We start from the raw sequence: 24,704 nt of genomic DNA, 5'->3' as shown, positions 1-24,704 counted from the left end.
TATATATAATTATTTACTATAATAATTATTAAATACCTACAGACACTAGTGTTTCATCCTTTCGGGAATCATCAGTGCAGGGTGTCACAATTAACACCAATCGATAGATTCGAACTCAGCAACGGAAGCTCTTCCTGGCTTCATTAGCAAGGACTTAATCCGATTCAGCTACCGTTAACCGCGAGAAATGCTGTTGAAATTTAAACATTTATTTTATATATATACATATATATATATATATATATATATATGTATGTATATATATACATATATATATATATATATATATATATATATATATATATATATATATATATATATGTATAAGTGATCTTGCTAGTGTGTGTGCGAAAAGTCTCTACTAACCTCCTTTATGAATATTTGGTCTATAGAGTTGAAATTTGATGTATAGGGTATTTGGATCTGTAACACACCTTCGATTTGATTTTTGACGGCACAAATTGTTGATAAGGTGTCAAAATTGTAAATAAAATAATTGACTTTGGCAGGATAATTCGAATAAAGCATTACTCCTGCCCTTCGTTTTAAGCATGCAAAAAATTAAACATTCAGAAGTCAAAGTCGCTTAATTTTTAACCTTTCATATCCATTTTTCGGTAGCTCAGACAGTAACAACAATAAAGAGATAAATAATAATTAAGGCTGGAGTGGTAAACGTTTTCGTTTTGATTCTAGCAAATTGAACCTATATTTTTTCAATAACTTTTGAAATCATTAAAATATATTAGTTAATAATCAATAGAGAATTAGCTCCATAATAATTAATAAGAAATTTGTATGATTCAAATATAATATTTATGTGCTTTTTTATGACCGGGCAACGCCGGGTGGTAGTAAAGCCCCTTTAAGAAACTTGTTCCTTATCGGTGAGCACTTTCAGTTGAATTAAAAGTCGGTCAATTTAGCTCTTATGTGCAGAATATAATGATCAGATCACTCTGACAGATGTTAAAAAAACATTTAAAAAAAATAAATGTTTAAAATTCAACAGCATTTCTCGCGGTTAACGTTAGCTGAATGGATTATGTCCTTGCTAATGAAGCCAGAGATGGCTTCTGTCATCGACTAGTGTTAATCGTGACATTCCACACTGATAATTCCCGAAAGGATGACACCCTAGTGTCTGTAAGTATTTGATAATTTAATAATTATTATAATATATATATATATATATATATATATATATATATATGAATAATAGAAAAAGTATTCCAACAAAATAGAAGAAAAAGGAACAAACTGAGTTCATCAACGTTTCGTCGCTATTTCGAGACTTCCTTTGGAAACGTTGATGAACACATGACTTGCTTCGTTCCTTTATATATATATATATATATATATATATATATATATATATATATATATATATTATATGTATGCTATATGTATATATGTATGTATACCTTACACACCATATATATATACATATATGTATGTACACACACACACACACACATATATATATATATATATATATACATACATACATATATGTATATATATATGGTGTGTAAGGTATACAAGGAATATAAGTGAAATGCATATATATATATGTGTGTGTATTTCACTTACCATTATTTCATTTGCTTCCTTTAAATAACTCCTACTGATAATTTAATTCTTAAGTAATAACTCGTATATTTCAGTTGACTCCTTTTTTTGCTTTAAGTTTTGGCGCCTTTTCTACGTCATCTTGTCTGGGTCATTTTGACATTTCTATTCTAATATTAACTCAATCTCCATTCAATTATTTTTTCTTCTTCTTCTTTACTCATTCTTCCAAAATTAGCCCAGCCTTGACAGTCATTTTAAATTCTTTTTTCTATGCACATTTTTTCATTGCCCCATTTGTGAATTTCTGCCTTTTGGATTACTTTGGACCATCTTCCAATTACACGATTCCCTTGGATTTTACTTGTGGAAATGGAAACTTAACCAACTTTTTGGGATTTTGATTTTTGGATTTTACCATTATTGGATATTTTACCCTTCACCAGACTATCAATTCACGTGAAATCACTTTTTTCTTCACCATATTCCCTCTCCTTCACTATCTATTACCAAATAAGATCTGTGACTTACTTTCGCAAGCAAAATCCGATCCCGCATTTTGCTAAATCCTACCCTCTGATGAGAAGAGAAGTATTTCTTCGAAACCCCATGGATTAAGGACTATCCACTTATTTTGTGCTTCTTTTTTAAAATCAAATATGTTTTTAACTCTTTTTAAACGTGTTTCTTAACATGTTTTATTAACTACTTGCTCTTATATATATATATATATATATATATATATATATATATATATATATATATGGTGCGTAAGGTATCTAAGGACACCTTAAACACTTCAACACTAAAAAACAAAAAAAGAAACTGTAAAATCGTTGAAATTTACAATTTCTTGTAACAAAACAAATAATATTAATCTACGTTTTATTCTGCATATATCCTCCTTTAGCTTCTATCACTGACTTAATTTGTGTTCGAAAGCGACTGCAAGCTTTAATCAGGTGGTGTTTATTTGTGTCCTCCGTTACTCGGGCTATTGCTTCCATCAGGGAAGATTTGATGTCATGAGGATGCTTATTAATTTCCTTTTCAATGACGGCCCACATGAAATAATCCAAAGGATTAAGGTCTGTTGAGTTTGGAGGCCATGCAATTTCTTGGCCATCAAATCTTGGGTTTTGAGAGCGATATGGAATGGAGCCGAATCTTGTTGTCTATCCAAAGCTTAATGATTTGAAGAGTCTCGAAATAGGTATCTGCATTGACTCTAAGGCCTTGTGGAGAAAACAAGGGGAGGGGGCATCATATGCCCTTTACTCCCAACAACACTGAAAACCATCAGTGTTATTGGAAACTCTGTGTGCATAACAGTTAGAACTTCAGTGGGACCCGCACATAGCCACCTATCATTTCTTATTGACTTTTTGATCTTGGTTGAAGTTTTTATCATCGGAGAAAAAAACAAAGATCCTTCTGTTCTACTGAATGCTTCAATTTGTTTAAAAGTCATTTTGCACGCATTAAACTATTCTCTTGATGGTTGGTTGTTTTTGTTTTACGGCATATCAACCCTTTTCAGGTTATTTAATGCCGAATCCAGTGATTTTGAAGAACAATTTTTTTTAATAGAGTATATTTGCTTTTTTCAAGTCGGTTTCTATTTAACACATAGTTGGGACTCTAACAGGTATTACCAGTCTGGGTCGATTCTCTTGAGTTTTTGTTGACATGAACTGACCTCGCCTAAGAATGTATAGTTTTTAAGGTTTTAATCAACAACATTCTTTATTGTTCCTTCAGAAACTTGATGATTTTTGGTAAGATGTCACATTGATATCTCAGAATTTTCATCGATCATACCACACACCCTTGGCAAACTCAGATGTTCTGAGTGAGTCAGAACGTTGGCAATGCTGTTTTCTTTTGCTCATGGCCACATTATCACCATTGGTTTTATTTAGCTCATTTCTATCTTTGCAAACGAAAGATGTTTAAACATTACTGAACCATGGGAACTCTATCCGTCCATTTATACAGTTCTGATGGAAAAAGAACATAAGAAATTACCGTTCCAAGATGTGCTGATAGCTCGTACTGGTCAGGGGTTTATGTAAAGTTTTGAAATTTTTGGGATGATGATTGATAATTTGTATTATTTATATTAGTTGGACTACTGTTCTTGTCTTTATTGTCAGTTTTCACAAACCGATGTAACCTTCAACCTTCTTCTGGCGTGGAACTTTATTCATTATGCTATAAGACCTGGTGAGACCAAGGACTTGTAGTGTAAAGGATAAAGTACTAAGTAAAATTCAGTTCTTTCAATCCTCAGTTCGGGTGATACTAAGAATTTCTTAATACTTCTGCACGATCATGGCTGATGGAAGGAGAGCAAGCCACCCCCTTGGAGTGAATAAAGTGTTCCATTCGAAATTCAATGCAGATTCTTGAAAAAAATTCCCTAGAAAGATTAGTATGCTTGACAAGATACTCCTAAAGAAGGTCGGAGGTTACATCGGCCAAAACGATGTGAAAAGAGGATGAAGACAAAAGTCCAAATAATTTAAACAAGATATATCAATAAAAGATTCAAATGAAAACTTTGTTTATGAAAAATCCGAAAAGCAATCTGCTGAATTTCATTTCATAATTAAATTATTCTTTTCAAATCCGATTAAAAAAATTTCGTTATATTTTACACAACTGCTTCTTTTTTTATTTCAATAAATAAATTATTAATAGTAAATTAAAAAGAAATTCTATGTAGGATTATCAAAGTGATGATGACGTCAGAAATACACATGCATGAAATTGTTGTCATAATATTGTTCAAATAAAAAAAATATGATATTATACATAAAACCAATCACTACATGTTCATATAGAAAAATATGATATATATAAAACCAATCATTACATGTTCATATAGATAAATATGCTTTTTATATAAAACAAATCATTATATGTTCATATTAGTGTAGCTATATATAACGAGTCAATTATGAATCACATTTAGTATATTTTCTGCAGAAAAATGATCTTTATAGTCCGTGAGTTTTATTGCTAGAACAGATGCGGTTATTGGTGAATTGATCTGTACATCAGAAACTAACTCAATCGACACAATCGATGGCCCAAAATCGGTTGATAAAATAAGAGACAAACATTAACTGATCTGTTCTTTTAGTTTGTAGAGGTGCAGAGTAAGTGGGAGTGGACAGTTGAATAGCTTAGAAGAAAAGAGAATATAGGAAAGAAGAGAAAACCAGAGAAATCTGCGATTATTTTAAAAATGACTGAAATAAAATTTACACAAAAATGAATAAAGCTCTTAAAAACATTAGGAACTTATAATGGAATAATGAATGAGGTCGAGGGGTATCCATTTCGATTATAATTAAAGTTTACTTATCATAGGAGGTCCATCTGACGCCATATTTAAACGATTAGACAGAATGTCCCTCCAATTCATAGATGAAATAAGTAAACTATCCACACATCACTAGTTCTTAACCTTGAAGCAATATTTTTCAGCTCCTTAAATCAAGTAGCTTCATGCTTTATCTGTAGCGATTTCTATCAAAAGAAAATACAACAGACAACATTTAGTTTTCATTTTCAGTTTCCTGAAATTAAAAACAGGTAAAAGTCAATCTTTACAAAAAGGAAAAGTACTTTTGCATTTTTGTAGATTTCATTCTGACATGAATAAATTCAAATCATGCCCTCCCAGTCCAACTGATTAAAAAGCAGGAAGAAACCAAACTGCACATGCACTACAATTATTCCTATACCAATTTGCCAATGGATCCATTGACCAGTGGTATCTGTCTATTTACATTAAGACAAAATAATACATCAAAACATGTGAGAGCTACAAAATGTTATTTTATAGTTGGATCTTATGTCTGTATTGAAACTAAATTAATGATAGACAACCATTGTCACCCAATTGTCACGAACAGTCGCCGGAGATGGCGGAAATTTTCTGTTTCTATATCTATCCTTGTAGCCATGTCACTAGTAAGGGTGCTGGAGGTAAACGTTTTATCTGGGTTGACGTTATCCGCCTGATAATCAGGGACCCAAACCTTGGATTAACCACTAAGGAGGCTGTCCTATCGGCAGGTGCAAAGTACAGGGGCTGCTGTATTGCCATTTGGTGAATGGACTCTGGACCATGCAGTAGCTTCTAGTGGGGCCTCTCGATGCCATATTAGTGGATAATTGTTACGGCTTTACCTTATCATGTGCTACAAAAAAAAAAAAAAAAAATTCTTCGTTTCTTTTTCTCTCTTACTTTCCCTCTCTGCCCTGCTCTAAGCAAGTCTGTCGACCTAGTCCACAAATCCCAAAACTTCATCATGAAAAGTTTCAAGAAAAAATACACGATTAAACCCAGATCTCCAAACTTCCAGTATAGACCCCCACTACCATGTCTCCTTCTTCAAAATCAGGAGTCTATGTTCTAACCTTCCAGAGGTTGAAACCGAATTACAGGAGACTAAACCAGACCTATTATTCCTAAGTGAAACTGACATTGGACAGACTATTTCCCTAGATGAGTAATTAAAGGATACTCTAACTTAACTTCCAAATCTGACCCCCAATATCGCCATCGTAGGCATGGAATATGTGCCTATATTAAAGATGACTTTCCATGTTGTAGGGACATCTCCAGAGATGATCCTAACTTACCTTATATGTGCTTTCGGGTTGCATTAGCTCACACTACTGCATTTATATTTACTCTCTATTGCGCCCACAACAGTGGAGTTACTATCTTTAAAAGCATATCTGAGAAAATTGACCACATCCTATCTGCTTATCCTTCAGCTAACATTCACGTATGTGGAGACTTCAATGTTCACAATGTGGAATAGTTAACTCACTCAAACAAGACCGATGATGAGGGAAGGTTCTGTTAATATTTCTCCATTGCTTATGACCTCACTCAGATTGTTCACGAACCGATCCATGTGCCCAACAGTGACTCAGTATGCGAGTCTCCTAGATCTTTTTCTCACAAGTTGCCCTGAATTATGTTCTGTTTCCGTTCTGTCTCCACTTGGATCTTCCAACCACTCTGTTGTATCAATAAAGATAAAAATGAAATGTAATAAGTTCTCAGATATACCTCTTCATCGTCAGTATATCGATACTCTATGGCTGATTCCATACATTTATATCAGATCTACCTCTGTGTTCCATGTTTAAAAAAGATGTATCCTCTATAGTATCAGACCTTACGGAATGGTTAATTGTAGATATAGACAGTTTCATACCCTCGAAAAAGTTCCAGGGAAAAGCTAATAGCTAGCCATGGTTCTCTCCAAAATGTGCTGCTGCCATTGAACACAGAAATCACTTTTTCCATTGCTTTCAACGTAATAGATGTACTGAAACTAAAGCCACTTTCAGGACTGCCAGCAACGACTGTAAAAAAGTAATTAGAAACACAAGAGAGTTGTATGCTCAGTCCGTCAAGTACAAAGTAGCTGAGCAGTGGCTTGGTTCCCACCAATTTTGGCAAATAATAAACAGAATCCTGAACAGAAGCGTGTGCTCTATCCCAACTATCGTCAATGAACCTGAGGTAATCTCGTCAGCATCAGACAAAGCCAAACTCTTTTCCAAGAACTTTGCAGCTAATTCTACCCGTTGCGATGAAGGCCGACAACCCCCAATATTTCCTCCTGTATCAGAAAACACGCTATGTGATACACAAATATCTGTATGTAATATTGCCAAGCTAATTAAAAAACTTGATTCCAGTAAAGCAACTGGCCTTGATGGTATTCCAAATATAGTACTCAAAAAACTTCAACCAGAACTAGCGCCCATACTTACAAAACTTTTAAAACGTTGTCTTTAGGAGAATTGGTTCCTATCACCCTGGAAAATCTCTTCAGTATGCCCTGTATTTAAGAATTCAGGTGATCGCTCATCTCCCTCTCAGTACAGGCCAATAAGTCTCCTGTGCATCATGAGTAAGTTGCTGGAATCTGTGTTAAATAGAGAAGTAATCAACCGTCTCAGCAAAAATAACCTTCTTAGTGACACACAATATGGTTTCCATTCTGCTAGATCTACAGCAGATGTGCTTACAGTTATATCTCATAGGATTAGCAAATTTCTCGACGGAGGCACCCTTTCTAGGGCAATTGCTCTTGTCATATCAAAGGCCTTTGATAGGATATGGCATAAAAGTTTACTTCATAAGATCTCCAGCTATTGTATAGCTTGAAATGTCTTCTCAATTATTAAATCATTTCTCTCTGATAGATTCATAAGAGTAGTAGTTAGTGGGCAGAAATCAGAAGCTCACAGTATTAATGCTGGAGCCCCTCAGGGTTCTTTCTGGGCCCAACTCTCTTCCTGATCTGCATTAACGATCTTCCAAATTATACCTTTACATCATTCGTAGACATTTATGCTGATGACACTACCATCTATGGTAGCGTGTCTAAGACCGTAAATTCTCTCCGATTATCTCCCCTCTGACCTTGAGCATGTGGTGCAATGGGGAAAGAAGTGGCTGGTTACTTTTAATGCATCTAAAACCAAGCTTTTATCTTTGCATCATAAACACTCTTATCTCAATCTGGCATCAATTGAAATGAATGGATCTCGTGTTGGGCAGGCCTCATGTTTTGACAAGCTTCTCGGCTTGACCTTTACTCCTGATCTTAAATGGAAAACATACATCAAGTCCGTTGCCAAGGCCGCTGGAAAAATGGTCGGATCCTTCTATCGATCCAGTAGATATCTCACTGCTGATGCAATTCTCTATCTATATAAGAGCCAGGTACGTCCAAGGATGGAATACTGTTGCCACATCTGAGCAGGAGCTGCTTGAAAGGATATATTCTGCCTTGATAGAGTTCAAAATAGACTTTCTAGCCTTGTAGGAGATGTCCTTTTCTCTTCCCTGCAACTTCTTTCCCACAGAAGAGATGTTTCGAGTTTTTCTTTGCTTTATCATTATTTCCATGGTAAGTGCTCGACTGAGCTTCAGTCTATGGTCCCTACTTGCCAAACTTTCACAAGAAACACTCGTCCAACTGAAAACACTATCAATAATTCCCCCCCACTCTTTATCTGTGCCTAGACCTAAACGTAGATTCCATGAACAAAGCTTCTTTCTTAGAACTGCACGCCTGTGGAACTGTCTTCCGTTTTCCTGCTTTCCAGCTAACTACAATATGAGTGTCTTCAAGTCCAACATAAACAAGTTCTTGATGAACCGTTCCACTTAAGTAAACAAATTTACTGAATTTCCATTAATAACGATTACTATATTGTCCACTGTACACTCTTTAACCGTTATCCTCGAGTGTCCTCTGGGCCTTGATAAGTGGTAATGCCTATGTAAAAAATAAAAGTCAAAAGTTTCACCCAAGTCAAAAGTCAAAATTGAGATGTTAGAAAAATAAAGTTTTTTTCAAACTCAAACTTCTGTGGTTTGATATTTTCTATATAAAGGGTTAGTTTTGCCAGTGGATAAGTTACAATAATTGAAGTTACAAAAACACAACGAGTAACAATGTAGACACGGAAAATATTAGTGTTAATACAGGTTTTTAAGTTTTCCCCTCTCTTTCTCTCTATATCCTTCCCCTTTCTCTCTCTCTGTTACTGTCTCCCGTTTCCACTCTGCCTAGTACAGAACAATGTATTTTTAAAAAATTACAAATCATACATAAATGAAGATGGATGAGAGAAGGAAGAGCACATAAAAATGAAGGATCATCATTGAGAAAGAAATATATTTATAAATTAATCATGGAAGTGAGAGAAATAGAAATATATGTTGAAAGTGATTATTATTTTCTAGGTGCAACAGGGTATTAGTTATGATTAGGGCTAGGACAACAGCATATTCTTTTCATTCTTTTGACTCTCGAGTGTGTATCCGTTGATATCTTATATGCTTTTGTATAGAGGGATGTGGTTCTCGGTTGATTAACTGTGTCTAACTGTGTTAGATATATACTCGAGAGTCAGGACAATGAAAAGAATATGCTATTGTCATACCTCTAGTAATGACTGGATAGAGGTCTTAAGTAATTGTATTGCCCATTACTGAGAATTGAACCTTCAACCGCCAGAGGATCCTCACTTAAAATGGATTTAACTTAGAACTTTTATCTGTTGTGCCTTGGGTTATAGAAATACAATTTAAATGTACAAAATTAATTCAATATTAAATTTTTGATTCAGCAGAATTTTGAATCCTGTATCCTCCTTCCCTAAAAAGTAATTTATTAAAAAAATTTGCTTTAATATATTTTTTTTTAGATTGCTATCATATTTTCAGATCAGCAAAATAAAAATTGTAAAAATAATTTGCAAGTTCAGTTAACGATTTAAAGTTTATTTATCGCACATCTTCATGATTTTCTGAATTTTTGCAATGATGAGATTTGTTTCTCTGGCAAACCTTTCCTAGCTTGGCTGGTTATGTTTGTCAGAATTTCTGGTGTGATAGATTCTGATTATCTGTGGCCGCCACACTTAGCATATCATTTTCAGCAATCTCTGTTGTCATTTAGCACTTCCATCCCCAACCTATGAATATTTTTGTAAATAAAATATGTCAAACCGTTGGGGATAATGTCAAGTAGGTTTTACCCATAGAATGAATGTAGTATTTTGGTGACTGGAACTAGTCGGCTATCATTACACCTCAAACACAATTTTGGCATTGTGCCACAGCCTATTTTATAAAGAAAATCCATTCTAGCGAGAAAATTTTGTAAAATTTTAAAATTAAATAAATTCTATAAGATCAAACATGTACACTTGTACATGTGAAGATACAGATTTCTTGGTGTTTCATATCTAGTATAAGTAACGTCAATCAATAGACAAAAAGAAGTAAAATTTACTTTCTTCGTGAATAACCAATCAGAATTATTTTAAAGCGCCATTTTGAGAAATATTTTTTTTTTTTAACTTAGCAAAAATACTATGGTAATTATGCAATGTAAGTAAGTCTGCTTGCTTAGCAAAAGAAAACTAAGGAAAAAGCTTAAAAAAAAAAATATTATAGCATTTTGTAATTCAGCGCATGACTACAAGAATTTGGATAAGATCCAAAGAAACATGAATATGAACCAGAAGAAAATCTGTATGACAGAAACCAGCCTCATTATTGATCAGACTGGCAATCAGACAAAATGAAGAAAGATCGGAATTGATACAAAAAGAAAAGTTAGTTAAAAGAATGGAATTGGTAAGATGCTGGTGACGGCGATGCATCAGCTCATGTGCATACCGTTCAGGTACATAGAAGCAGTTTGGTGTGTGTGTGGTTTATGCTCTTGCACATTCAGTAAAGGTTAAAAAAACTTACATTGATAGTAGAACTATAGTTTCACAACGACAGAAAATAACTGGAGTTAAGGTGATATGTAGAGTACCACAAAAAGATTCTAAGCGTATCTAATAGGCTTTCATCTGTCAAAAGTGTGCGACGAAGTGACTCTTGAATATTACAAACAGTAAATCATCAACATCCCTTGGAAATATTTCAGCTTGAAGTACTCACTCGTCAAGTCATAAGATAAAACTGAAGAGACAAAACAGCTGTTTGCTAATGACTATGTTTACTTCTCAATGAGTTGAGCTCTCTAATAAGGGAATAAATGGCGGGAAATCTATATAAAAGCCAAGTACGTCTGGGCAGGAGCTGCTAAAAACAGCCTATCCTGCTTTGACAGAGTACAAAATAGACTTTGTGGCTTAGTGGGGGATACCCTTTTCTCTTCTCTGCAACCTCTCTCTCACAGAAGAGACATTGCGAGCCTATCTTTGTTTTATCCTTATTTCCATGGCAAGTGCTCGTCTGAGCTCCAATCTTTGGTCCCCCCTCGCCAATCTTTCACGATAAACACCTGTCTAGCTGAAACCATTGTCAATAATTTTCTACACTCTTTATCTGTGCCTGAATCAAAATGTAGATTCCATGAGAAAAGCTTCTTTCTTAGAAGTGCACACCTGTGGAACTCTCTTCTGTTTGCCTGTTTCCTACCTGACTACAACTTGGATGTCTCCAAGTCCAACATAAAAAAATTCTGATAAACTGCCCCCTTAAGTAAGACACTTTATCAAAACTCTAATACTAACGATTGCTACAATACTATCCCATTGATTACTGTACACACAATAACCCTTATCCCCGAATGGCTTCCGGGCCTTGATAAGTGGTGACATCCATGTAAAAAAAAAAAAAATAGTGTAAGGCATTGTTCTTTGTACAAGAATTAATCACCTTAGCAGTTGATAACGCAACTGCAAACATATAGCAGAATTATAATTTCCTTTACTTCATAGTAAGGCTAATACTGTAAAGGTAAGATGTCTCGACTGCCGATAAAGCTGTTTGGTTTTGAATCTCAACTTGAACTACTCGCTCGTCTAACCACACTGAAAAGGTATGGTAAGGTGAAATAGCTGTCTATGGATGACGAATATATATATATATATATATATATATATATATATATATATATATATATATATATATATATATATAGCCACCAATCACATAACACTATTGAAAAACGCATTCAAGTTCATGTGATGACCGTGAGAAATACAGCATATATAAGCAGTATGCCTAAGTATGTACGGGAACAGAAAAAAGAAATATCCACACTTACATAAAATTGGGAAACCGTCAAAATAACATCATTTGATTGGTTGTTCGGTTTATTGGCCTATCAACAGCTGCATGGTCATTTAAGGTCAAATAAGTGGGTTTTATTATTATTATTATTATTATTATTATTCATGTATTTAATTTTTTTTTATTAGGGTTTGTCTTAGTAGAGTAGGTATTCTTTATTTTCCAGTATGTTTCCAATAACATCAGTTTACAACATTAGCAGCAGAATTTATAGGTTGTGCCCAGAGGAAAAATCCCAAATTATAAACTCCAAATAAAAATCCAGTCTATTCAATTAAAACATTTCTAATCTTATTTTTTTAATTTATATAATTTTCCAGTCATAAATAAAATACAATAAAATTTGTATTTCCTTTTAATGCATATTAAGTGCAAACAAATATACCATGATAATGTTGTATCTCTTTTGATGGAAATGAAATGTGCATCTTTTTTAATGCAAATCGCTTCAAGGTTAAAAACTAGCCAACAGTAAGTGTTATATCGACAGATTCCAACCTTGAAAACAGCAATTTTTTCCTCTTTATCAGAAACATCATGAAATGTGATAAACGTGATGATTAAAGAATAAATTAAAGTACCTTGGACAATTATTTCAGAATATATATGGTTATGGGTCTATTTCCACTAGAAGGAGGTCGTGAACAAACAAAAAACAAATAAAGAGTATGATATCAATCAATAAGTCCTGAACCAAACATAAGATTAATAAAACATCTATATGCTTTTTATAAAGTACTAACCTTCCAAGTGCATGCATCAAAATTTCAGTACAGTAAGATTATTAGTTTACAAATTACAGTTATTTAAGTGAAATTACTGCTGAAAAATTTTAAAACAATGGAAAAATTTGAATTTCATGAGTTAATAAAACATTGTTTTTTTGAAAGGAGGAATACTATTCAAGCAATGACTTGATAACAGTTATTTGTACACAATTGTTAAGAGATGATATGCTGAATTTATACATAGTCGCAGGGATACAAATTATGATGTATGCTCAGATAATCCAAATTCGGCAGTTATCCACGAAGAGAAGTCCACAAACCTATTTTGACATATTTAAATTGTCTAAGTTATTAATTAAATTGAAGTTTTGTGTGATAGTAGAGGAGTTGAAGTTATTTTGCATGAAAATTTGTCAATGATAAAACTGTGTTAAAAAGGGATATCGTATTTGCTCATAATCGATTAAAACAACAATGCTTCCACAATCCAGAGCATCATTTGCAACTGTTTCAATGAAATAAAAAAAAAGAAATTCCGCATTCATATATGACAATGGAGGAAACAACTTAACTTGGGGTCAAAGCGGCAATCATCAAAGAGGATAGTCGTAGATGGAAACCGTCTAAAGTGACCAAAGATACAAACATCAGCAGGCAAGGTTGTGGTCTCCATATATCGAGGATATGTAAGATATTTTTTTTATTCATTACACTGAGAAAGGATAAACCACCATTAACGAATATAGCAATAAAAGAGCTATACCCACTTATTGAGCCGGCTAAGCAAAAGCTGTGAAACTACCTCAACCACCATTTTAAGAAGGTTCACACCTAGATAAGTTCCCCTTGTTCTTTTCTGTATGATCACTCAGACTATGTGCATTTATCATCTGTAATCGTTATTGGTCTGCATCTGGGCTTAGCAAATATTTACATGTTGAGCCGTCTTGTGGTCAGAGAGAAAAGAGACTGATTCTAATTTTTCCTATTCTTTTTTATTCATATGTTCAAATTGTGTCATTTGGTCTTAAATTACATTTAAAGATGATCATATTGTCATGGTGTTGAATTCCTCGGATCAGATATTCTTGGAGGAAAACTCTTTTCATGAAAAATCTGTTTGATGTTAAGCACACAAAAAGGAAAGTTTTTTTCAGTTGTGGCAATAAGATGAGTTCCTGCTGTGAATGTCTTACAAGGAGGAATTAGACGTTGACGTTTAAGCAAATTCCATGAAAATAATGATAAGATAGAATAAGACCAGCAATGCCTCTTCTTTGAGAAAAGGGTTGTAGAGAAGAAAAAAGCTCATCCTCCATTAGATTTCAAAGTCGCTTTTGTACTTTATCAAGACCAGAAAGAGTGCTTGCGAGTGCCACCTACAGAGATTATAAATAAAGCATCACAAACAAAAATATAAGTCAGTCGTGAGAATAATGCAAAGTTTTATTTGGGCCTTACCTCTCCATATTTTATGAAATATTTTTGAAATCATGCTATACAAACGTTGATAAAACAAAAGCTAGTCATCTCATCATGTTGAAATTTTGCATGATAATTTCTGCGATCAACGACTATCAAATCCGTACATAAAATTTAGAAGAGAATTGCAAGTTGAAATTCCACCAAAAGTTTGATCTTGATCGAATTTGACAAAATTAAGTGTAAGGATCAAGGTGTTATAAGATGTAGGACTTCATTGGCTATAATATTGGTCAAGTAGTAAGTCTCTATGATGACCAGAGCCAAAGTTCACACCAAAGGTGTTATTTTCACTTTTGCGACTTTGACCTTTAAACAATATTAAATAAATTTTAAGTTATATAATTACCAATTTTTTTTTTACCAAGTTTGGTGATGATTGAACAAGCAATGTGGACGCTATGGTCTACAGAAACAAACAAACAAACAAATTCGACCAAAAACATAACCCGTGGCGTCATGGCCGAATTATAAAGCTCTGTCTGAATTTTGGCTTCCAAACGTTTACAATATAAATTCCTTACATAATTTTATGCTGGTTAAACTAAAAAGAAAAATCTCCCGTTTTCTAAATTCTTTATATATTTCCTATTAAGGCAATCATAAATCGCAAAGTGAGACTTGCAAACAATTCATGAGACACTTATTTTTTAAGCTTAGGAACCTTTCAGAATTGTTCCTATTTACAATGTCTCCCCACGGGACAGAGTTAGACACCGGGGTCGTTTTTTAATGTGGAGAAAAGGAACAAAAATAAAAATTGTCTCAGTTGTGAAGGATTTCTCCTCCACTGACAGAGAACAAGAAATTGAAGTGCAGCATCTGAAGAACAGATACTACACTTTGAGGTATTTATTTGCTCCCCCACTGAGCAAATTAGGCACAAGGCCGATTTTTAAAGTGAGGAGTGAAAGGGAAATGGGGACCAACTCCCCGGGGAGTAGGGAAGCTGGATAGTGACAAATTGTATGAAGGGGTGCCCCTTCATTGACCAAGGTCTTATATGTGGGGTCGCCCCCACATATGGTCTTTGCTTGAAGTATCTGCCGGAACAGATTGTATTTATTTGCTTCCCCACTGAGCAAATTAGGCACAAGGCCGTTTTTTAATGTGGAGAGAGAGGGAGGGGGGAGGGAAAAGGGGACCAGCTCCCGAGAGGTGGGAAATGGGAGCTGGATAGTAACTGTTGGTATGAAGGGTTGCCCCTACATTGACCAAGGTCTGATATGTGGGGTTACCCCCACATATGGTCTTTGCTTGCAGTTATACTACACTTTGATCTCGGCCCGAAGGTCAAGGAGCCGAATTGTTGGAGAAGATGATCAGTAGAATGACTTGAGGAAAGTGTTATTAATTCTTCAACTGATACTCTGAGATTTCTTTAAAGAACGTCATAAACAGTTATTCATTGCACTCAACTAGACGTCCTGATCTATCTGCGTCTTTGAGCTTTAAATTTTTATACCTGAATTTTGTAACCGGTTCTTTCATTCAATAATTCTTCTCCATAAATGCTGAGTAAATATTTTACGTTGCCTCGGCTTCAAAGTTATTTTTTTTTTTTTAACTCATAAAGCATTATTAGGCTAAAATGCTCCTTGGATGTTATCATGTTTAAAAGGCGTTCAATAGAAAACATAGCAATCAATTTATTCTGTAAAGTAAATTCTATTAACGTTAAATGTGTCAATATATATATATATATATATATATATATATATATATATATAGTCATCCACATACAGTACTGTTTCACTGTTTCACAGCTCATCAGTGCGGCTAGACAGCCAACTACCTCAAGCCAGGATTGCAACCCGACCGTCTCTTTGACAGTCAAGGCTCCTAACCACATAGTCATCGGCGGTTGCTGAGTGAGTCGTGAGTTTAACGATGTTTTGACATCGTCCGAAATACCTAAGCTCGATTTGTTTACACAAAGAGAATCGCTTATACGCTAATGGTAATTCGTATATATATATATATATATATATATATATATATATATATATATATATATATATATATATATATATATATATATATATATAGGCAGTAGGCTTCGAGGAGGAGTTAACTAATCAAGGCAAAAACAAACTGAAAGACAAATATAAATATTGCTATTTGTATAGTAATCCCAACCAAAATATCCTCCAAATATTTCTGAATGAACCCTTTGCATGAACTGTTTCCATATTTTTATACTTTTTATATTTTTATATTTTTTATATTTTATGACTAAAACTCATACAATTTTAAGTTTCATCCTATGCAGTAACCATCAAATGCATACAAATGTTAATTAGCATTCCTATCTGATTATTTTGATAACAGTTTTCCTCTGATGAGAATAATTATCATTCTTTAAAACTCCACAGATTAAGGATTACCTAACACACCAGTTTTGGAGTATTTTGCCGAATAATAAAAACTAATTGTAACTTTTATATTACGGCTTTGTTCTTACTATCATATATATATATATAGATAGATAGATAGATAGATATATAAATACCCGTTCACATACACTTTTCACGATAAAGCTAGAACCCAGAATTAGATAGAATCGAGTAATTGCATCGACAACGGACAACGCCAGACCCAAAGTGGGTTTCGATGTATTGCTTCTCATCAGTGATGTGCTCCGACATAGGCGCGAACCCATGTCGTCGCACGCATGAAGTTTGCAATACTGACGACCTAACCATATGGGCCACGGTGCAATCTATTGGCTATGCCTCGATTTTTTAATTTCTTATATTTTTATCCAGTTCTACATTATATTTTTATCCAGTTCTACATTCGAAACCCACTTTGGGTCTGGTGTTGTCCGTTGTCGATGCAATTGCTCGATTCTATCTAATTCTGGGTTCTAGCTTTATCGTGAAAAGTGTATGTGAACGGGTATTTATATATTTATCTATTATCTCCTCTTAATGTCTAATATATATAATAATATATATATATAATACCATAAGAGCACCTGCCTCAGAATGGGTGAAATTAATTCCCTAAACCGAACAGTTTTGTGCCATTTTTATACTCCCTTAAGAGAATTAAAATCAACATATAATGATATTAAACCTTATGTGTAGAATATTTATTCTAATTTTGATCAAAATCCATAACATAATTTTGATTCTAGACTATGTCTAAAATTTAAGGATTAAACTTAGAAGGTCTTAAGCAGAATTTTTACTTAATTTGGTTACAATTTATTCTTCCCAATACTATGAACCAAATTTAAAGCCAATCTTAAATATTTGAATTTTTTAAAACTTTTTAAAATGCTCTAAATAAATTGAGATTTGGGGAATATATATGAATTGATATCTAATACTAATGTAAAAATTTATAAAAATATGAGATATCAGAAATTTTATGAACGTTTTCACACCCTCTTTGCATAGCCATAAATTAGATTAAATGTAGCTTCTTTTTTTTTTTTTTTTTTACACAGTGATCACCACTTATCAAGGCCCGAAAGCCACTCAGGGATAAGGGTTATTGCAAGTACATTACGTTAGTGTGGAAATTTGATGAAGTGTTTGCTTAAGGGGGCGGTTCATTAGGAATTTGTTAATGTTGGACTTGAAGACATCCAAGTTGTAGTCAGGTGGGAAGCAGGCAGACGGAACAGAGTTCCACAGGCGTGCAGTTCTAAGAAAGAAGCTTTGTTCATGGAATCCGTGTTTTGATTTAGGCACAGATATAGAGTGGGGGAAATTTTTCACATTGGATTCAGCTAGATGGGTGTTTTTCGTGAAAGATTGGCGAGGGGGGACCAAAGATTGGAGTTCAGACGAGCACCTGCCATGGAAATAACGATAAAACAAGGATAGGCTCGCAATGTCTCTTCTGTGGGAGAGAGGTTGCAGGATAGAGAAAAGGGCATCCCCCACTAAGCCACAAAGTCTATTTTGTACTCTGTCAAGGCAGGATAGGCTGTTTTTAGCAGCTCCTGCCCAGATATGGCAACAGTATTCCATCCTTGGACGTACTTGGCTTTTATATAGATAGAGAATTGCATCAGTAGTGAGATATCTTCTGGAGCGGTAGAAGGATCCCACCATCTTTCCAGCGACCTTGGAAACAGACTTGATGTACGTGTTCCATTTCAGATCAGGAGTAAAGGTCAAACCCAGAAGCTTGTCAAAACATGGGGCCTCACCCAGATGAGAGCCATCCATCACAATTGATGCTAGATTGGGGATCAGAGCGTTGATGATGTAAGGATAGGAGCTAACATTTGGATCAAGCAACTGTGTTTCAAAATTCATAATGGTAGGCTAGTTAATTTAGAAGTAAATCCTTTACACACAAATATATATAAATATAAATATACTTAATTTTATAAAGATGTTTCTATTAGATATTCTCACTTACTATTAAATTTCAGGAAATTAAAATCCAACAGAACTTATGAGGTGGCCTCATCGTAAAATTATGTGACAAATCTGTAAGATTTAAAATTTTAATTAGATTGATTATTTTTTTGATTTGCTTTTTCATAAAATTTATTTTTTACTGACTCATCTAATTGAATTGCTTTTAATTTACAAAATGACCACATGAAACTGATGACCTATTTTGATAAATGTATTCTTCTTTGCCTAAATATATCAAGAAACAGCAAAGATCTGTTTGATAATAAAATATCAATCATTATCCAATCAAAATCAGTGTATAAATGGCTTAAAAAAAGCTCACTGCTATTTATGAATGATTTCAGGAGGTGATAATCATATCAAATAAGCACAGCTGCAGCTAAATGGGAAAAAGGTAATGTAATAAAGATAACATTAAGTGTCACCTTCCTTGACTAACAGCTCTTTATCCTAAATAATTATCTTCCTTGAACAAGAACTCTCTAGTCTATATATAAAACTATATCGTTATCTACGTTCATACAAAACTATTCTAAGCTGAGTAAAAATTCATAAATTTAATCACTGCTATATGTTTTTGTTATAGAAATCCTATAAGAAAATTTAATTCAGATTTATGACTTTGAAGTTCCTAATTTATATTAATTTCCATATATTACATAGATTACAGAAAACTAAACAATCTCCTTAATGTTAAATTTTGAACTGTTTAAGTTCATTTTGGGACAAAGTCAAATGAAAAAGGCCCCAGCTGAGGTTTATACTCTGTCTCTATGAATGGTACACAAAGTGATTGACTTATGAGAAATGTACCATAAACTGCCTCTCTTGTCTGTTTGCCTTTCTCCCCTGTCTCTAAGGCAATGAAAGAAATGACAGAAAGGAAATGAAAAACATGAGCCTTTCTGTCCCTATTCTTCAGTCAGAGGTTGCTGCTGCTATTATCTAGTTCATTATTGAAAAATGCCCCCATTTAAAAATATTACGAGGTGGGTAAATAATTTTTGAAAAAAAGAAAAATTAATTCAAATACATATTGATTTTTATTAAGAACATAAACCAGTATTCTGCAGAATGAACTGGAGAATCACGGCCAAATGTTAACGTTGTAGCAAGAAAAGCTATTAACTGCAAACATTCACGAAACCGACTCGCTTTACATTAAATATTAGATTAGATTTAATTATTTTAGTAAAATCAGTGTCATTCCGTCTTTGAAATCTTCATGAATCATTCATTAGCTGAGTAGTTTTATAGATTTTATTGAATTCGTTTTTGTATAAACAGGAGACTCTTTCAGTAAGAAAATCAATATTAATTAGTTTATCTTGAATAACGTAATATTATTAAAATAGTTAGCATAAATATTTTTACTTCCCCAAACTTACCGGCTCGGACTCCGTGAGAAGTTTTCACTGGTTCTATTACTCTTCGTTGTCCACCAACAATTTCATAGTTAGGGAAATAATTGTTGATATCGACTGGCTGGTCTGGACAATCCAGCACAGCATAATCTATATATGGGAAGAGAGCTGAAACAGTAAACAAAGATGAATAAATACTACAACAACAACAATAATAATAATAATAATATTTAAAAAAAAAACACAATAAAAATAAAACAGCAAATGTTTACTTTGTAAACAAAGACACAAAACATAATAAGTGAATACAGCAAACTAGATCCCTCCCCCCCCAAAAAAAACATACAAGAACAGACACGACCAGACGGGGAAGGCAGTATACTGAGAACTATGCAAACAACTGCATTTGAACACCCAGACAAATGGTAAAAACACAAACCGGTAGCAATACTCTAGGACATGGAACTACAAACAAATAAACCTATTCAAGCAAAGGGACTGGATATCATAATAGTTAATAATAAGGAAAAATCCTGCTAGATCATAGATTTCACTGTCCCAGCACGACAGAGTGAATGGAGAGGCCAAACAAATACATGGAATTGACCAGAGAGCTAAAAAGAAAATGGAATATGAAGAAAGTCAAGATAACACCAATAATTGAAGGAGCACTAGGAACGATTGTGAAAAACTTTGAAAAGAAAATGGGAGAAACTGGAATTCGGGGGAAGACCCCCATCGGAAAAATGTGGAGAATGCTGAGGCCTTGAGGAGGCTTTCTGCCACCCAAACCTTAAGGAAAACCAATCAGTGTTACCAGCGAGAGATCAAAGATAAGCAACTGTTATGATAATGTGAAGTCATCTGCACAGGTTATTCAGAGAGGTGAAGTGCACTGGAAAATTGGGAGACATGTTGTCACTCAGACTCCAGGTAACACCACAGGTTATTGCCAGTAAGTGATTATTTGTGATGGCCTGTGTGAGAACTCTTAGTGAGTGGATAACAACAACAACAACAACAACAACAACAATAATAATAATAATAATAATAATAATAATAATAATAATAGCAGCAGCAATAATAAAATAATAATAATAACAATACTACTACTACTACTAATAATAATAAAATAATAATAATAACAATGCTACTACAACTACTACTACTACTACTACTGCTACTACTACTACTACTACTACTAATAATAATAATAATGATAATAAAAATGCTGATGATAATGATAATAAGTGTAACATGATAAGGTAAGATAAACAAGAAAAATGAGGACAACTGTTTCAAATACAATCACAGTAGTGAAAAAGAAAAGACATAAAACACATTCGCATCTAAAACTAAATTGCTGACATGGATAAATTTAGAAGTAAGAAATTGGATCCAAAACAAAGATTGAGTGTTAACTGGAAGTTCACTTCGAACAGATCAGATGTCTATAAAGAAATGTAACCCAAAACAAAAAAATGCCGATGTTGTCAGAATTCTAATTCTTCCAAAAATGGTAGATTAGAAAGAAAATAAAACAAGAATATATTTTTGGAATGTAGCTACAGTTAAGACAATAATTTAATTTTATTTCAGTAGGAATTTACAAAATACATTCGCTAAAATACAAAACAGATGACACTTCCTCAACTACTTGTTCCCATGATTCTTAAAATTTTGTTGTGGCAACATTCTTGAAAAAGTTTTCCGTAACAAGTATTGAGTTTGCAAGCCATATTAACTTGGATGGTGTCACATTTGTGTGCGTGTGTTTATTTTGCGATTACTTAAAGCCTTAAACATACATACAATCCATAAATCTGAAATTTCACAAAGTTAAAATAATGTCTCAATGTTTTATGGGACACCAAAATTTTGCACAGACCACTAGTGTTCCGTAGATTAATGGTTAGCGCTTATTGCACTAAACTACTGAGGAAAGATATGAATAGTAGATTTACTGTACGTAAGCTGATCAGTTTAACCGCCAAACATAGAGAAAGCAAACACGGTTTGTATTGCCAACTGCCATCATGACAAATATCAATACAGTAGCTCTGGCAGGAATTGAACAAAGCTGTGCCAATTTTCTAGTCTGAAGAAGTAAGCATTTTGCCAGCAAAATGATTCACTGTCTGAAAAAGTCTTTAAGCACTGATTCCATTTTCTCATGATTATAGACATTTAGGAGAAATAGACATTAATAAAAATGGAAGAAATTATATTGTTAAGAAAAGTTGTTTCAGATTAAATTATTTTTCTTTCTTTAAGAAAGGAAAGAAGATAATAAAAAGAAACATATTTTATGATTTCATGGATATGAAAAAAGAGGAGAGTAGAAAGTTGGTCTTGGGTTTACTTTTGTCTCATAACTCTTGCCCTCCTTATTTTGCCCTTTAGTTCTCACATTCGAAGAGTGATGTTTCTGACAAAGAGAAAAGAATTGCTGTTTTTTTAGTTGGAATTTATCCATCTAACATTGATTTTGTTAGCTAGTTTTTGACTTGAAATAATTTTTTAAAACTCCTTACATTAAGTGACTTCATGTCTTGCCTGGAGGGATTTCCATAAAAACATATCGATAAAACAATGTGTATTTTAAATATTAAAAAAAAAACAGAAAGAAAACAAACGTTATTTTTTAAATACATAACCAAATTTTAATATAAAACATTTTTCTTTTAAACAATTGTTTATTCATTATTTTCCTACTTTTTTTTTTACTATGTTTCTTCTTCAACACTGGCATTTGGGCTAGGAACAGAGTGTAGTATCCATTCTGATGCTACAGTTAGTCTATTATGTCCTTGATTAGTGAAGGAGAAATGCTTTTAGACTGAAGAGATTTTAATTTTTGTCTCAATCCAAAGTTCCCTTTTTGAGGAGTTGGAAGTTACTCACATTAAAAATCAATTTTGTGTGTCTAACTCTGTCCTCGTGGGGAGGCAAGTAAATAGGAACATATTGTAATATATTGAGACAATGTTGAATGCAGTAATTAAGAGATGTAGTGTTTATGATGCTTTTATTAGCTGTTTTCCATGTCTGGACTATCTGTTCTCTGAAATAAAGAGTTCTAATAAAGAGAGACAACTTATAACTATTACAAGGTGGATGGTTTATAACTGAATATTGCTTGTGGTAAAATGTAAAAGAACAAACTATTCACAAGCGGCAGCAAATCTGTTTCGATCGTCAGAGGAAGGAAAAAGAAAAGAATTTGAGGTTGTGGATTGGCTATGTAGATGTGACATTAATTTGCATATGTGAGAGAACAGAGATTATAAAATGACCAATTTGGAGAGGACAGAGGAGTTGAATTTCTGACAGACAAAGTGAGCAGACACATTGAGAGTTAGTGGTATAGATTGAGATAGATAGTTAGTGCTTCCCAAAAAACCCTTTTAAAATACATCAAAGAAACTGAAATTGTGGAATATTTATTAATTGATGACGAATATTTATTAATTGATGACGGATATTTATTAATTGATGAATAATATTTATTATTTGATGACGAATATTTATTAATTGATGACGAATATTTATTAATTGATGACGGATATTTATTAATTGATGAATAATATTTATTAATTGATGACGGATATTTATTAATTGATGAATAATATTTATTATTTGATGACGAATATTTATTAATTGATGACAAATATTTATTAATTGATGAATAATATTTATTAATTGATGACGAATATTTATTAATTGATGAATAATATTTATTAATTGATGACTAATACTATTATAAAAATTTTACAAAAATCAGAGTAATCTGAATTTTCATGAAGGATTTCTATTGTATCACTGCTCCGCTTAGCCACTAGCAGCTTTATTCCAAAATCATAATGATCAGTGAATTAATTTAAGAGTTAATCTTATACATACAACTATATATATCATTCAAACACAGTAATGCTTGAATATATGGTCAAGTGGCAGTTTTAGTCATTTAGAACTGCTTCACCGCTCACTCATTTTTCGACCAAATTTCAAACAATTATTACAGTTTATAGATCACCTTCTCAGCTATATTGTGAAAATTTTTTTTCAATTTTCGTCCAGTAAAACAAAAGTTATGATGAATTTACTGGTGTTCAAAATTAAAAAAAAAAAAAAAACCGTAAGGAGGTGAGCAACGTTATTCATGACTGATTTCCATAGCAACCACGTCGCTTCAGCGACTACTGTTGCTACCAATTCACTGCTCTCGCGAAAAGAGAAGCAACAAGTGAAACAGAGAATAAAAGAATGAAAGGGAGATAATTGGGGGATTTTATTGAAAGCAGATGTGCCATACATTGTTATTACATATGTGTATGTTATGTTTATAGGGGCAAAAAAAAATAGGTTGAAATTAAACAAAGAGCAAGTGAATTTATTGGAAGCCTGGAAAAATCATGGATTACACTAGAAAAATGTGAACATGAAAAGTAATGTGGTTAAGCTTAAACATGGAAAGGTAAAGGAATAGTTGTTAAAACTGGAAAAAAAAGGACAAGAT

General features: G+C 33.3%; 1 protein-coding gene across 1 annotated transcript in view; it reads right to left on the bottom strand.

Annotated features, from left to right (window-relative positions):
- The window catches only part of LOC145287974 (uncharacterized), a 142,135-nt gene that overhangs the window by 6,225 nt on the left and 111,206 nt on the right, over nucleotides 1-24,704 (bottom strand). The window contains exon 2 of the mRNA XM_080135950.1: nucleotides 20,210-20,353. Coding sequence (XP_079992076.1) covers nucleotides 20,210-20,353 — 144 coding nt within the window. The remainder of the gene's footprint in view (nucleotides 1-20,209; nucleotides 20,354-24,704) is intronic.

Source organism: Euprymna scolopes, chromosome 11 (genome assembly GCF_053919585.1).
Source record: "Euprymna scolopes isolate OS-2025 chromosome 11, ASM5391958v1, whole genome shotgun sequence".
Lineage (NCBI taxonomy): Eukaryota > Metazoa > Mollusca > Cephalopoda > Sepiida > Sepiolidae > Euprymna > Euprymna scolopes.
This window is presented reverse-complemented; position numbering and strand designations above follow the sequence as displayed.